The sequence below is a fragment of the Martes martes genome (assembly GCF_963455335.1).
Source record: "Martes martes genome assembly, chromosome: 11".
Taxonomy (NCBI): domain Eukaryota; kingdom Metazoa; phylum Chordata; class Mammalia; order Carnivora; family Mustelidae; genus Martes; species Martes martes.
The window spans coordinates 92,327,541-92,344,247 of NC_137899.1; the positions used below are offsets into that span (position 1 = coordinate 92,327,541).

The window sequence follows — 16,707 nt, forward strand, 5'->3', positions numbered from 1 at the left end:
GAAATTTAGATATCTATTCTTTTAGGTTCCTGGGTATTTTCTTCTTACCACATTCAAAATATACCTTAGTCTCGAGTACATATATTAACACATTCAAATTAGCGAGATTGAAACTATTTAACTTTTGAGTTTACTTTCATTTGGACCACAAACACATACATTGCTCTGTAGCCGGTGCTCATCAAAGATGAAGGAAACTTTCTTGAACCATCATCTCTCCCAAAGCTTTCTTCCTCCATCCAATTAAGAGAGTTTTCAGGTTCTAAGTCTCACCAAAAGAGAGAGACGCAGAAGCTCAGGGGCTCATGGGTGTTGGAGACCCCCGGTTATTTCTTACCATTCACTGTCGATCACGGCTCTCCTACAAAAAGTTCTCCACGTTTCTGAATTCCTCTTTAAATGGATCTATTACCATGTTCCACTTCGGGGAAACTTTTACATTATTAGAGTATTTCCCACATGTTAACTACTTTGTTTAAAAGGGAAGAAAAACTACCTGGATGCCGTAAACACTTAACCAGCCAACTGTCCCAAGAAGAACTGGAAACTCTTAGGATGGCAATTAATGATACTGAGTGGTTTTCAACCCATCACGGCATGTTGGCCTCACCCAGAGTTCTTTCAACAATGCGGATCTGTGGACCCCCAAATATTCTTTGTTTGGCGTGAAGCCCAGGCAAAGATGCTTTTTAAAAGCTCCCCAGGCAATTCTAGTGGGTAGCCAGAGCTGAGAACCTCTGAAGTCAAAGGGAAAAGTGGGGAGACATACATAAGTCACTGAAGCATCATTTCAATGGGATAAGGAGCCAGAGCTGTGGAACTGGACACACCGGGTGCTAATTCGGAGTCTTCCGGTTACAAGATCTGTGACCTTGGCCAAGTCAGGCAAGCTTTTGATATAACAGTTTCTTAACTTTAAAATGAGGGTGACAATACCTACCTCACAGGGCAGTTGTGAAGTTAAAAGGAGAAAAGGTATGTGAAGCAGTTTGCTTGGTCTCGGCCCGTGATAAGTGCTTCCGTAAATGCTGGTCGCCTCGTTCACGGCTGTATATCCCCAGCACCAAGCACCGATGCCCAGCCCACAGTGTGTGCTCAGGTCATGGTTGAAATGAGTCAGTATTATAACTTGCAACACTTACTGAGTCCTTCCTGGTTTCGGAAAGGATCTTTCGGAAGTGAATGCTTGTCTCCTAACTTCCCTGTTGCTTTAGTTCATTTATGGCCAAGAGCAATGCAGGGAAAGTGCTTTCAGGAACACACAATAGGCCTCGGTTCCTGGCAGCACTCAGTGACTACGCTCTGAGACAGAAGTCTAATGGATCGGGCTAAGATCATTCCCGAACCTTGCCTGATCCCAGAAATCACAGCTCTTCAGGCGACTCTGCTGATCAAGGATGTTTGGGAAACAGAGTTAGAAAAACACATCCAGAGAAGGCTTGAGGTCTGAAAACAGAGCAGGCAAGGACCTCAACTCTAACAGGGAACAGACATACACAATGGCCTTTTCCACACAGAGCAAATACAAGGCTTCCGAGCCTCATGGAGCCAAGTGCACGTGAGGTCCTCCTCATCTCACAGAACAAGGAGGGGGCCCAGAAGAAGCACAGAGGTTGACTTACAGTCCCTGGAAGCTTCTGTGTGAGCTCGGAGTAAGCTTACATCCCTATGGACAGATAGCAAAAGATAAGCAGTATGGGATTTCACAGAAGACCTCCAAATTCCCAGGGCTTCCTTCTGTTCACGTGTAAATATGTATCTCAATCTCAACACCGAACTTCTTCTAAAATGCATCGCCATCCAGTGGGGAACAGATGGACGGGGAAGCCGAGCTGGCTTGTGTTTCAGCCATGACAAGACGAGTCAGCCAGTCTGGCTCATCTAAGATATTGCTCACCCTGCCTGGGTCAATCTTGTTGTGAGAGTTAAAATAGCCTGCTTTTCAAGAACATAAAAATTATTCCAAGAAGCTGTTTTGTAGACATGCTGTGGTATCATTCAAGAAACCATTAGTAATACGTGTGCAGTGTTCTACAACAGAAATATCCCAGTTATCAAGGGTAGCTAACTCTGTCATCTAGAAGGTTTGCTTGGCAAATTGAACACCAGCCCAACAGTACAACGTTGTACCCTCATATGGATTTTTGTATGTTTCAGACTCTAACAGCATTTGTCCCCCATACATTCTGTGCCCACTGTTGTGTTCAAGTCCTAAGAATAGTTAAAGGCCTTTTGGGTTTTTTGGACCAGGTATTGGGACAGTACTACTTTACAGAAATAATCCGATGAACAAAGTCTCTATCGTAGTCAGGATCCCTTCCTGGGCTATCTAAAAAAAAAAAAAAAAAAAAAAAGCCCATTGGGTAAATCACTCAGCTGGGAATAAAACTTAACTACTTCCTAATACTCTTTAGGGCTTTTCCCAGGTTATGGGATCACAAAGGGCTGGTTATAACAATAGCTCTAAAGAGAAGATATCTCACACTTCGTCATCCCAAATGAAGCCTTCCCCCATCGCATACCGGAAAAAACTCTGATGCGTGGTAGAAGAGGCATGGACTTCATCTTACTAACGAGTGTTCTCGTGCTGCCTGTGGTAGCCAGGATGAAAGTCGTCCTGAGGATAGGCGAGCAGAGAAATCAAATACTTCCAAAAGATAAGGACAGGGTCTCTGCCATTTCTCAGGCATACTTGGTTAAATCACAGCAAGGATTGCCTAACCTTTCGAACTGACCAAAGGAAATGGCTAGAGCAACTTTTGAGAGATATGGTTGATCCTAGCTATTACACGTCCTGGGTCCGAGCATTTTCACATTATCTAATCATAAGGAATAAGGACTAACACGGAGAGAGCCCATATGAGCTAGGAAGGAGCTGCTGGCAGCATTTTTTATAAGTCGACCATGAGATACTATATAAATCTCCACCAGTAGGGAGTTGGCTAAACAAATTGTATAAATTGTAATCTATTTATAGTACAGAATATATATAGCAGTTTTAAAGGGAGTTAAATCTAGATGTATTAATACAGACTTTTCCCCAAGATTTTTTTTTAAAGTAGGAAAGGCAAGTTTTAAAGTATTATGTGCAGAATGATGTCATTTATTAAAAACACACACCTCCAGTCTCCTATAACTTGACCCCACAAACATTCACATATCATGAGTCTTTCTCCATCAGCTCCAAACGCTCGCACTAGTATTTCAACATCTTCAACTTGTTCATACAGTCAAAATATTATCCTCTAACATTTTCAGTCCAGAGCAGAAACACTGACATCTGTAACATTAAATATAACTTTGCCTTTAAATGCATGAACAGATTTGTGCTTGATTCTTAAAATTTGGTCCTTTTAATTCTGGACTATCATCTAAATTCCATCATCTTTTACGTTCTAGGTCTCTCCAAATAATTTGGTGATGAAACCCAGCAAATCATCCAGACCCGCCCTCGTTCTCCTTACTAGGCAACTTCACACAGCTGGTCCCAGAACCATGATCTACTCAGAACCAGCCATCTTTTAATAGATACAGAAAATACATGACTTAATTCCACCTCTTTACAATCTGCTTTTCCGACCATTATGCTCTCAAGTAGGTTTCTTTCTCTCTAGAGTCATTTATATGATGCAAGCATCATATATAAAGCTGACCATATTTGGGGATGCACCTTAACAGCTGTTCCCAGAATGTTCTGTAAGCTTGGGCCGTCCTTCTTCATCTGCCTTCCCAGTGAGGCCCCTCACATCCTTCAAGACCAGGCATACACAGCGTTTTCTGTTTAACCTGCAGTGATCTCCACAACCAAAGTCACACAGTTCCTCATGTTTCTACCCCATTGCTACATCTGGGGTCACACTTACCACTCAATGCTTTAGCCGTATTGGCCTCTCACAGACCATGGCTGGTTCACCCCACCTCTGGGGCATCCTCTCATCACACTGTGTGTATCTGTCCTAAAAGATGCATGCTGACGACCAAGGCAAACCTTCCAGATACCTGAAGACCACTCTTTTTCATTACGGATTTACATGTGGCTGAATTCCTTTTCCAGAATCCAAAACTCCCTGCCCAGATATTTAGTTGTATCAATTTTCTCACCTAGGGAGGATACTCTTTGTGGACATCAGATGAACATCTGTTTCATCTGTGGACCTCCCACTGCATATAATGGCCTCTGTGAATGGAGTTAAATGTCTACTTCATTCAGTCAACAATATCTTCTTGTTTTTAAGCCATGTCCTCGCATTCAGAAATACACAGAAAAAATAAATAAATAAATTCTACAAGTAGGAAAAACATTTTGCTACTGTTCTGCTGTTCTCCATGTAATTTCCAAATTCTTTTTTTAGCATTTCTCAGTGTCTCCAGTGAATTCTTTAATCTCACTGCTTCCACACCGTCACTAACAGCTTGCCACCCACACTCTACAAACTAGAGTTCTGACGGTCCTCAATGATCGAGAGCCAAACTCAAAGACTCTTTTCAATCCTTGTTATTTTTTAATGCCTACAGAATTTAACATTGATGACTGCCCTCTTTTTCTTTCCATTTTTCATGATGAAACTCTGTGCTACGATAGGTCTCTCCCTGTTCTGCAGGATCCTCTTCTTCCTTTCCCTTTCTGGTTGTGAATGCTCACCGTGTCTTCTTCAGTTCCTCAGTTCAGTGACTGAATTAACTCTTGCCATGGGATAAGGATCATGCTACTGAACACACAATCCCACTGCTGTGTGCCACCCAACAGTTACAGTGGCATCTCAAGGTACACTTGAGAGCACACCAGATACTAGGCTCTGGTCCCCACTCTGCTTCTTTCCCCATGAGAATCCCTCTCTTCCTTTCTTCTCTCGGTGTAATACAAATGGCCCAGGGAACAATAACTTCTGTTACTGGTTTTCATCTGTTGATGCAGAACTTCATTTGATACCCTGTACTCAACAAGGAGAATAACAAGAGCTGACATTCGAGTTTGACAATGAGCTAGGTGCTGTTTTATGTGCTTTATTTTTATTTTTTAGCTCATTAGTCCTCACGAAAACCCAGTAATTGGGTACTAGTATTATTTATACTTTGCAAATGAGAAGTTGAAGAGTTTAAATTCTTGAGATTATACAAATCATTGAACAGCAGAGCAAGTTTATGAATCTAGGCAGTCTGGCTCCTAAGCTAGAACTCTCAACCACGGTATTGTCCCCCATGCTCACCATACACTGGCTTTCAAATGGAATTTAGTTAATTGATTAAATTACTTCTTTTGGGGACCCATAGGAGGAAGGACTACAAAAATTTTAAAGATGTGTGACTCAGCAAGTCTTGCTACAGTAAGACAGGAAGGCAGCAGGACGTATCATTAAGAGCTCTGTTTCCAGAGTCACAATTTCTAGGTTCAAATGTCACTTCAAACTATTTCATAACTATGTGGCCCCGGGTAATTTATTTGACTTCAGTTCTCATTTTCCTTGGTTACAATGTGGGGATAGGATACCTGTCTCAGAGGTTACTTAATGGTAAAATGAGATACTGAATGTAAAGTACTTAAAATATTTCCTAATACATATAAAAGCATGTTCTGATGGTCGTCGATGATCCAGAGCCAAACACAAAGACTCTTCTCAATCCTTGTTATTTTTTAATGCCTACAGAATTCAACATTGATGACTGCCCTCTTTTTCTTTCCATTTTTCATGATGAAACTCCGTGCTATGACAGGTCTCTCCCTGTTCTGCAGGATCCTCTTCCTCCTTTCCCTTTCTGGTTGTGAATGCTCACTGTGTTAGTGAGCATTCAATACATGTTAGTTTTTCTTACTCCTATTATTATACTTTTCTGAATCACAGAAGGACAATAAGAAAGTATGTGATGAGAACAATCTGGACTTTAGCATCCAGACTGTGAACTGTAATACCATCCACCATTAGAGGTAACCAAGACTCCTCAGAGAAATGGCTGCTTCCAGGTATGGGCAGGAAATGCAAAAGTCGATCCTGGGACATGGCAGGATGTCCTTTGGTTTCAGGAACCTGAAACCTGAAACCAAAAGGAAGGCATCAAAACCCACATGGCTCATGAAAAATGGAGACAAGAGCCATCTGGAAGGTGGTCTAACCGGTTAAAGATAAAACAACATGAATATTAAAAAAATGATGCCGATGGATTGAAATATATTTTATATATCACATGAGGTAAGTTGATAATTCATAATGATACTCTCTGAAAACCACTACCACCACCCTTAGCCAACCAATAATGTTGCTAAGGTGCCAACTTATTATTCTGAAAATTTACAAATAGACATAAATACTCAAGCATCTGTCATGTATTAGCTTTATTTTTTAGTTCTCTTATTACCAGCAGGAGAATAAAGAAGAGTAAACACTGGAAAAACTACCTCTTGGTAACCTCCGAATATAATAGATTTAGGTAATAATCTTCAATGGATAAAATGGTGAAAGGCTGATGGACAAGTTCAGGATAGATGGATTAGAAGCATAGCTCCAAAACTCACTGATTAGTCTTAAAACTAAGAGTGAACAACCTGGGGCGCCTGGGTGGCTCAGTGGGTTAAAGCCTCTGCCTTCAGCTTGGGTCGTGATCTCAGGGTCCTGGGATTGAGCCCCGCATCGGGCTCTCTGCTCGGCTGGGAGTCTGCTTCCTCCTCTCTCTCTGCCTGCCTCTCTGCCTACTTGTGATCTGTCTGTCAAATAAATAAATAAAATATTTAAAAAAAAAAAAAGAGTGAACAATCTGACACCTGTTCCTTTGAAAGCAACATCACAGAAATACACCACCACCCACGCACTATAAACTAGTCTCACAGCCTCAGGAGTACAATTTTGGACACAGCAGCGTTGCTCATGCCATTCTCCTGCCTGCTATTTCCTCTCTTCTCCATCCATCTAGATCCCACCCATCTTTAGAGAGGTAGAACATAACTCACCTACCTCATGAGGCTCTCCCTGATCTCTCCTTAAGAAAACCACACCATTCTTCAGAGTGGATCACGCATTACATCACGATGCCTAGGAGCTTTCTTAGTACAATCAGGGTTTTCAATGAAAACATGTTGATTTAACTGAATATTTAACACAAAACTCTTAGAGAGAGTACTGAATTTTAGGGGTTGGGGAACCAGAGAAGTAAAAAGGTTAGAGATTTGAAATTAACAGTAAATTAGAAATCGGTACCTGAATTTCGAACGTAGTCCTACACTTGCTATCACCTTGGTCCACTCATTTAACAACTCGAAGACGTAAGATGAAAAAGCTAGGCTCCCCATTTTTTAATGTACAGATAGTGCACCTGCCTCTGGAAGAGATTTCCCAAAGGCTTTTGTGGACCGTAACTAGGAAAGATATTACTAAATGTTACTCATCAACAGAAGCTGAATGCTATGTAAAAACACACAAAGCAAAACAGTGTCCTTGATCTGCCAGTTTTTTAAATAACACTGAGTCAGTGAGAATAAACTGCATGATGATTCTGAAGACCATATAAAGTAGGACTGCCTTATCTTTTAAAGATATTACATTCAGCAGGATATCCTAAGGTGGCTGCAACCCCAGGACAGCTATCATCCTCCCCCTGCTCCCTGACCCCACCGTAGCATTACGAGTCTGCCATCCCATAACTTGGAGCTCGTGGTCTAAGATGTACGGTACGAAGGTAGATATTTTGCTCTCAAAGATTACGACCGTGTTGAGAAACCGCTAAGGTTTCCCGGAACATCGCAGAGACGCTCTAGGACAGAATGTACAACAAGAATTGAATACAGAATGAGATTAGGTATTAAGAGGATAAATTCTACTTTGCCTTAAGAAAAGAGTGTTGCTCTCTGAGCAGGCCTTGTGTACTTAGGAAGGTCATGACCCCCAGTATGCCGTTCAGGTTGGAAGTGGTGGCAAGCTCAACCAAACAAGGAAGCCTGTACAGTTTGCCCTCACATTCAGTCCCTGGGGATGCCCAGGCTGGAAGAGAAGAGAGTTGTGTAAGGGTTAGTTGCACCCACCACTAGCATTTAATGAACTCAGGAGAACACCCAAGGAGAACACCATTAGCACCTGAACGGGAAGGAACCATCCCTGCTGTGGAACTTGGATCTCTTCAGGAAAGGGAGACTGGTTCCATGAGAGAGCCCAACTGCGGTACAGTGATGGGCTAAATGGAATGGACTAGGGAAGCTGAGCATGGGGCTGTAGGGAAGAGTGAGCAGAGATTTTCGGAACCCCAGAAAGAGTCAGGGCAAGAAAAGCAAGAAGCAGCAGTTCCTTTTTCTCCGCACTGGCCCAGGAGCACCAGGGGCCCAGAAGTTACCTGAGGTTTCTTCACCTTAATGATCCAGGTGGGCGGGACAATGACAGCAGCATGAGCCCCCAGGGAGCAGGGTTCCTCAATGTGATGCAGCATGAAGCAGGTCACCTTATTGTGAAACTGAGGAGAAAAATAGGCCAATAAACAACCCTGGGCCAAGGGCACCGCTAAAGCAAGAAGGAATGAGAGCATGCACACACAGGCACCCCCTAGCCTCGCAGACGTGAAGACACATGCTTCTTAGCACCACCCAAACAGCCCCGGAACCACGAGACCAGACTTGGAACTCATTCCACTTTACAAACTGATAAAGAAATCAGTCTTGTAGGTCCAGGCCAGCTCAAACTTTATAAGCTTTCATTAGGATATTTACATAAGGAGGTCTCGGAGAGGTCTATTAATCCTAACCCCGGATATAATTTTGTTGCCCTTGACCTGCACCAGTCACATACTGGATGTGGGATAATGCTGGGGAGGCAAGGAAGGTTCTCCCACCTGCCTCTCCTTTTTCTAATCATAGGTGTAAACCCATTCCAGGTAGTCCTTCTTGTTTAGGAAACCCAGGAAAGAAGCAAGAGGTCTCTTCTAGAGAGTTCTTAATCCAAGAGGTAACAAAGAGTTTGCCTCTCTGGGTTTGTCTGGGGCTGCTTTTAAAAAACACAATGAGCCTAACTACACTTGGTAAGTCTAAAACATTTCCTGTTTTTGAAAGAAGAAAGCAAATGTAGCAAATGATCATAACAATACCTCACGATTAGTGGTTTAACTCTATACCCATGGACTGAGTGACCATCATCTTTTGTGTGAAAAGTAATAACGATGTGCGGTAACAGTTTTTTTCCCAATGAACAAAATCCACATTATATAATAATTGGGGGCCTTAAAGTTTTAATCAGTGATTTTTAAAAACTTTAACATCAGTTTCTACTGTATTATACTTAATGGAACCATACTTTGTCATCTTAATGGGAACAATTTTAAGAATGAAAGGGAACACTGTTAATGATTATGTTGGAACAACAAACATAAATTAGGACTGTCTTAGGAAACCTGGCAAATATGGCTACCCCAATTATGTCCCAGAGGGAATTTGTCTTCATTTCTGCCTATCCTCACATGGTCCCATAGCAAATTACTAATTAAGTGTGGATGCAAAATAAGTTAGCAATTTCCCCTACGACCAGTTATTTGTGATCTGCAAACAGTGATATACTAGAAAATATTATCTGAATACCTTCTTCAAAAATTGGTTTTCTTTTAGCAATTTAAATAAACCCCTAAACGCATGCCCACTGCACTTCTAAAATGGTCAAGTTCTCTGAGATGACCTATTTCAACTCTCAATTTATACCTGAGTAATCACCAATCTAAATAGACTGAGAGCTATGTCCCAAAATGCCTAACATTTACAAGGTGGAGTCAGAGCCTAAACCCCAAAAAACCAGCTCTTGCACCCAGTTTTTGTTTTTGTTTCCTGTAGCAGAAATGCCTATGGACAGCACTTGTTTGACATCAGATATCCTAGAATGGATTACCTGCAGGTTTAGAATATTTTGCCAATGTAATTCGTCTTAGAGTGTTTTGTATCTTTACTTCTTGCAAAATCACCTACAAGGTGATTCAACTGGACTATGAATTAATGACAAGAGAACAAGGGCACCATGTAAAATGGGATTGAGTTCCCAAATTAATGGGCGCTGGATAAGCCATCTCACCACAGCCTGGTAGCTACAGTGGTGGAGCAGATGCCTTCTACTGGAGCTCGAACTACCAGTGATGCTCTCCCACAGGTGGGGCCTCAACAGATCAGGGAAACCAGCAGCCCAGCCTCTGTCAGGGAGAACTAGAACTGGAACTAGCTCCTTTCTCTCCAGGTGGACAGACTGCCTTGATGGTATAGTTTCATTCAAGGGCTGTACCTTTGTGAGCTTCTTGAACAGAAGCACAAAGATTATTTGTGTAAAAAATAACTGAAAGGAGGGGCGCCTGGGTGGCTCAGTGGGTTAAAGCCTCTGCCTTCAGCTCAGGTCATGATCCCAGGGTCCTGGGATCGAGCCCTGCATCGGGCTCTCTGTTCAGCGGGGAGCCTGCTTCCCCCTCTCTCTCTGCCTGCCTCTCTGCCTACTTGTGATCTCTCTCTGTCAAATAAATAAATAAAATCTTAAAAAAAAAAAAAAAACTGAAAGGAAATGCCACTGCCCTACCTAGAGACAGTAGGTTCTCTTGATTCTTGGGGGCCTAGGGAAATTAAGCTAGAGAGATTAGGTCCAACTTTACAAAACTTTATAAAATTCCCCAAATGCAAAAGTTTTGACCTACAAAAATGTCAATTTTCTACACTGGAATTAAACGGATCTGCTCTGGCCCTGTGGGCTTGTTTGGCTAGTTAAATCTGATGTGTATAGAGGGCTAAAGTCTTCCTATAAACCTTTAACTTACCTGGAACACCACAGCCCTTTCTTTTCAGGCTGCCTGTGCAATGAGTAGACTCTATGTCCCAATTATATGGTCATTCAACAAAGTAGGTGAACTGAGGGTTCAGAGCAGGGGTCCACGGACTTTTTCTATAAAAGGCCCACATAGTAAATAGTTTAGCTTTAAGGCGGAGGGCATCCTTTCCCTGCTATAACTACTCAACTCTGCTATTGTAACACGAAAGAAGCCACAGACGATATATAAATGGATGGGCATGGCTGTGTTCCAATAAAATGTTATTTATAAGAACAGGCAGCAGTCAGATTGGTCCATAGTCAGATTGGTCCATAGCAGTCAGATTGGGCCATAGTCTGCCAACCCATGAGTTAGCACTGTCTAGTTAAAGAAAAGAACGGGTGCATAAGCAAACAAGAAAATGAGCCATCTGGTTGGATCAGAGGTGTTAAAAAATGGACAAAGGATAGATAAAAGAGGAAAACAGGGAAACTACCATTGGATCCTAATGAATATATATGCTCAAATGTAAAGAAGTGTTACATTTCGAAGAGCATACACACAGCTGTAACAATATCCAAGCCTAAAGAAGGGTACGAGATTGCTCCTTACCCCAACACCACCCCATAGGACAGTCACCCACATCAAAAACAGAAGGACCAACGTGGCTGGAATCTGGTGTTAGAGGGATTACCTAATGTTGCAACTTCCAACCATAAAGCAGTTATCAACAATCTAGAGTAGCAGAAGAAACAAAGTCTGTGGAGTGAGAAGTCCTTGATTCTAGACCCAGGGTTAGAACCAGGGGAAGATTTCCCAGTCTCTGAACCTAGGCTTCAGTGTATATAAACGAAGAAGTTAATTGACCTCTATAGTTTCTTCCAGGTCATATAGACTACAGTTCTATAGTTTTAATCTTTCTTCCTTCAAGGACCCTATTTGAGAGAAATAATCATAAATTAGAATAACCTTCCACTTGTAGACAGTAACTCAAGTAATGATGTAAGTCTGCTGTGATAAAACATAAGCCCATTTTGTTTCATTTTGTCCCCAAACTTACCGCCTGCTTGCACCAGGAACAGCTGATGGCCACAATCTCTTTACTGTGGAAGGAGAATTTTTGCTGGAAGCCCTGGGATGTTAGGACAAGAGATAGAGAATTTAAAACCACTTCAATCACTGCATGCATTTGCCTTCCTGAAGTCCAATGAAGTGAGTAAAGTGGCCCTACCACTCAAGATGACTCAAGGGACTGCAAATCCCACATTCATCACTTATGTCTGCCACCGTCTGCCATCCAAGAACTTCCCATTCCTGATTCACCTTGAGGGTAAGAGGAGGTACCAGTATTTGCTGTGCCACTAACTGCTCAAAGTCAGCCATAAAAAGAGTTGTTTCTTTTCCCCAAATAAACGTGGTTCAGATAGGTTTTTATTACAAGCGAAGGAAAAGCCACTGTTGGGTCACGTGGTTCTTTGTAATGATGGCCATCCATCTCAGAGGGGCTGCACAATGTTAACATCTGAGAACCCACAAAGAGAGAAATTAAGTATCAGAGCTAGGACCTAGAAGTCAAGGTCTGGGAAGAGTCCAAGAGTGTCATAGGAAATTCAAACACTTTCACCATCCTCTTGGGACTCAAAACAAGCAGCTTTCAATTTTCATTCTTCACTAGCAAGCAGCAATGAGATTAATGGAATAGCAAACACAATCCTCTTAAATGAATAAACAGAATTACTTTTCCATCAAGAACGGAAGAGATGCTTTTTGGCGGCTGCTGTCCTCAAATAATTACCAGAGAGAAGGAGGCAGTAATGCTCAAAGAATTTTGTTTAGCCTTCCCAAAGATCATCCATTTCTATCTGCCTGTGACATCTAAACCCAAATAAACTAATGCAAGACAATGACCTCAAAAAAATTGAAATAGGGATTTTGTGAAGTGATCGAAAGAAAACAGAAAGATGCAATGGGCAGGGAAGTTATTAAGGTGCTGGCTGAAAAAGTCTTGCTTTAATGTGTACAGATCATTTTAAGAAAAAAGATCCATTTACACATTATTATAAAACTTCCCAATGGCCCTTTTTTTTCAGAGCCCCCAACTCCTACCCATCTGTAGCATTACACTACGGAGCGCTTCCTCCATGTTGATCCTCTCCCTTCTCTTGGGTTCCTAAAACCCATTCAGGTTCTCCACCTGCTTCTCTCATCTCCTGCACATGACAGAAGACCAGGACCACTTTCAGCCCTCTGGGCTCCACGATTCCTCCCGGAATCCTTTTCTTTTGTCCCAAACTCAAATCTCACTTCCAGAAACATGACTTAACATAAGACTCCCTCGGATTTTGAAACACTTCTCCATCAAAAACCACCTTTCTCAGCAACTGAAGTGCTAACAATCATTCCAAGTCCACAAGAGTGAACCCAGCAGGCTAGAGTCCGCTCTCCTTACAAGGCCTGCTTACAAGGTTGGCCCTTGGCTGGCATCTAGAAACTTGGATTTCAAGAGGGTGCCCCAATTCCCCCAAACAGTTAAGAGTGGCTCATTGCACCTAAAATGTTGGTACAAACAATGTGGTTTATGCTGAACACTGCTTGCCTTTTAAGAGTCCTGGATTTGGGAATGTGTCATGCAGAAGATGCTTACATAACCAGCCCCCCATAAAAAGTCTGGGCACTGGCCCTCTAATGAGACCGGTAGACAATATTTCACATGTGCTGTCACCACTCGTATCAGAGGAATGAAGCCCATCCTGAGTGACTCTGTTAGGAGAGGACTTTCAGAAGGTTGCACCTGGTTTCCTCCAGACTTTGCCCCATGTTCCTATCGCTTTGCTGATTTTGCTTTGAGGCCTTTATATTGTAATGTATTACAGCTGTAATGTTTACAGAGTTGTAGGAGGAATCCTAGTGAATCTTCAAAACAGGTGATCTTGGGGACCCTAACAGGCTCACCTCTCCCCAAACAATGCCTCCAATGATACTGTCACTTTCCAAGGAAAGGACACACTGTAAAACACACATGGACGGGTATGAGGGTTGGTGTGCTGTTCGTTCACTGCTGTGTGGCCAGCAACAACCCACACATCCCCCAGCACTGAGACTGAGGACTGCCCAACAGAAACGGCTCACACAGAGGACACGAAGTCAGGGGGCCAAAGGGTTAGGTGGGCAGTCCCTTTCAATTCAATGCGGTACAATCAGATTCAATATGAGTCAATGTGGTGTAAGATGGCACCGAGTACGAAGGAATGAATTCACATGGGAGGTGTCTGCCAAGTTCACCATCATCTCTCAGGCCACTCTTGGTGGCCTGGGTGAAAGAGAGATGAATAAAACTTTTTAGAGCCACAGAACAATTTGTGGCTGTGTGAGGAAGGAAGCTGTAGCCAAGAGCAAGTAAACTGAAGCAGGGGCAGTGTCTGCGCAGGAACCCCCGAGGCCAGGGCTGGCGGCACAACCAGGTCTCCCCAGCCCCCTCCTCCCAGCCCACTCTTCCCAGCCAGTAGCCATCAGGCTCCACCAATGGGTCACTTCACATTGGGACGTCTGCTCCATTTACTAACTACCTTCTCCTGGGACAGTCTGCTTTCTCCTGTGTTCTTCATTCTCTCCTGGGCACAGCCACCAGGGAAAATGCCACGGCTTACATATCAGTGTCTATCTCAAAATGCCCAAAGAACTACTTTCAAGATTAGAGAATCAACTATTCCTACTGGCATTTCGAGCCATCCATAACCTTCCTCACTTTTGGACATCAGTCTCTCACCCCCTCACTATTGTAAATTCTTATGTTTAGTAGGATGGATTTAATTGTATTTCCAACATGCTCTATTCATTTCCATGTTTTTGCCCTTTTTTTTCCCCTGTTACCCTCAAGCTGTCATCTAGAATGCCTACCACTCTTTCACACATAGCATCTGACTTTTATTTCCACCATGAAAATCCAAGTCTTCTAAGATGACCTCAATTCACTGTGCCGGTCCTGCTAAGTTATCAGCCTCCCCATGTGGTCCTCTCCTTAGTATTAATGAACCATTGCCCTAAGTTGCTGGTTATTTTATGTGCACATGAATTATCTCTTCAATGGAATTATGAGCTCTTGGAGAGAAGTCCTTCTAATATTTCCTTTTTTTTTTTTTTAAGTAGGCTCTGCACTACTGTGGAACCCAACACACAGCTCCAATTCATGACCCTGAGATCAAGACCTGAGCTGATATCACGAGTCAGACACTTAACTGCCTGAGCTGCCTAGGCACCCTGTAATATTTCTTAATAGGTCTCTAAAATTCAGCATAGTTTTTGGAAACTCGCAGGCATAGTATTTTTTCTAATTGAACAAGAAAGTCACTGCTACTACATCATGATGTTACAAAATTTTTTGTTATCCAGACCTTAAAAACAGAACCCAAACCCCCTGAAAAGATGCCCCTTACTGCACCTTCCTCCAACCCCTGTAGACACGGCAAGTTAGTAGGAGTCCGATTTTCATTTTTTAAGTCTGTGATCTTGACGTGCTGCATGGCTAACAATCAGTATGGCAGAATTGGTGATGTCACAGCAGTAGCTGCAACTAGAAGTCTGACTGTTGCTGGGTCTGATGTACTGGTGAACAGAGTCCTAGATGCCATCACACAGCCCCTGTCCTAGCAGTTCCTACAGCAGGTGACCGCAGATCAAACAGAAGCTGATGAAGAGATCCCAAAGCTGGGAAGAGTTCTTGTATTTTCTAATGATTGGCCTGGCGATCTGAGGCACATCACTTAACCCTTCCAGTGTCTCCCTTCACCTGAAAAGGAGACTAAAACTACAAACTTCTCCTATACCACAAAACAGTTTTGAGTATCAAATGAGGCAGCGTACTGCAGAGATCTTTACCCAGTAAAAATAAATGAAGGAATACATTTATTGCTAAGATCTATCAACACGAACCCAGGAACCTGTTCCAGCACCTGCAGTAAAGCCCTCCAGCGATGAAGAAAACTGGAGATACTCTATTTGATGGTACAGGGTGGATTAGCCCCATCTCTCTACTGAATATTGGCCTTCTGGCTTCAGGGAGAAACAGTCAGGGAGTCCCCTGTCCTCCCAACGGCCACACTGATAGCAGACACAAACAACGAGGCCATCCACAACTAGGACTCTGGGCGCTGTGCTAATACTGAATTGTGGTGGGTCCCTTGGAAATAAGGTCTGTGCTTTGTTTTGGAGGCTATCCTGGCAGAATCACAGCAGCCATGGCTTCGGGGTTATTGTCTAACGTAGAGACATAAATAGAACCACATCAAAGTCTTCATGAACCCGGTTCCCACAGACCACCTGCAATGGGGAGATTTTGGCCGGGATCTCAGCACAGCAAAAAGAGCCAGATTCCTAATTACCCATTTTTAAATGCGGGCCCAAATCTAGTATTACGGTACTGACAGATGCCCTTACTGAATTTCAGCTGACTCTGATTTTTAAGGTCTATTTTGTTCATCACTATCAAAGAGTAAAATAGGAATGTGAGGTCAGATACTTTGGATCTGACTTGAGAATTATAAATGCCATGAACCCTGAGAGATAAGGTCATTTTTTTTTTTTTTTGGTTGAGTTTTTTAATGAAATTGAGTCCTTGGACTAAAATTTAAACAACATTTATTCTGAGCAGCTCAAGTTCTGCTGTATCTTTTTCTTCTGCAATCTAGGGCATACACCAAATGGCCCTCAGTTCTATGGCCTTGGCTTAAACCAGAAAAAAAAAAAAAAAAAGGCTTTACTTGAAACAAACAAATGATTTTATTGTTTATGTACTTAACTGAGGTTTGGATAAGGAAATCTCCTGACCGCTGCCTGATTCTCTGTTTGACTTCATTTTATCCAACAGAACTGTTGATACTGCTCTTGCCTCCAAAATTTTAAACAATAAAAACAAAATAAATCTCTACATATCTGCTCCCATGTCCAAGATTCACAAACTATTGCAAAAGG

General features: G+C 42.5%; 1 protein-coding gene across 1 annotated transcript in view; it reads right to left on the minus strand.

The window, feature by feature from the left end:
• DGKI (diacylglycerol kinase iota) overlaps positions 1 to 16,707 on the minus strand; it is a gene marked incomplete at its 5' end in the record, with an annotated part of 432,789 nt that overhangs the window by 210,420 nt on the left and 205,662 nt on the right. Inside the window, 2 exons of the mRNA XM_080818743.1 lie at positions 8,314 to 8,430; positions 11,801 to 11,872. Coding sequence (XP_080674869.1) covers positions 8,314 to 8,430; positions 11,801 to 11,872 — 189 coding nt within the window. The remainder of the gene's footprint in view (positions 1 to 8,313; positions 8,431 to 11,800; positions 11,873 to 16,707) is intronic.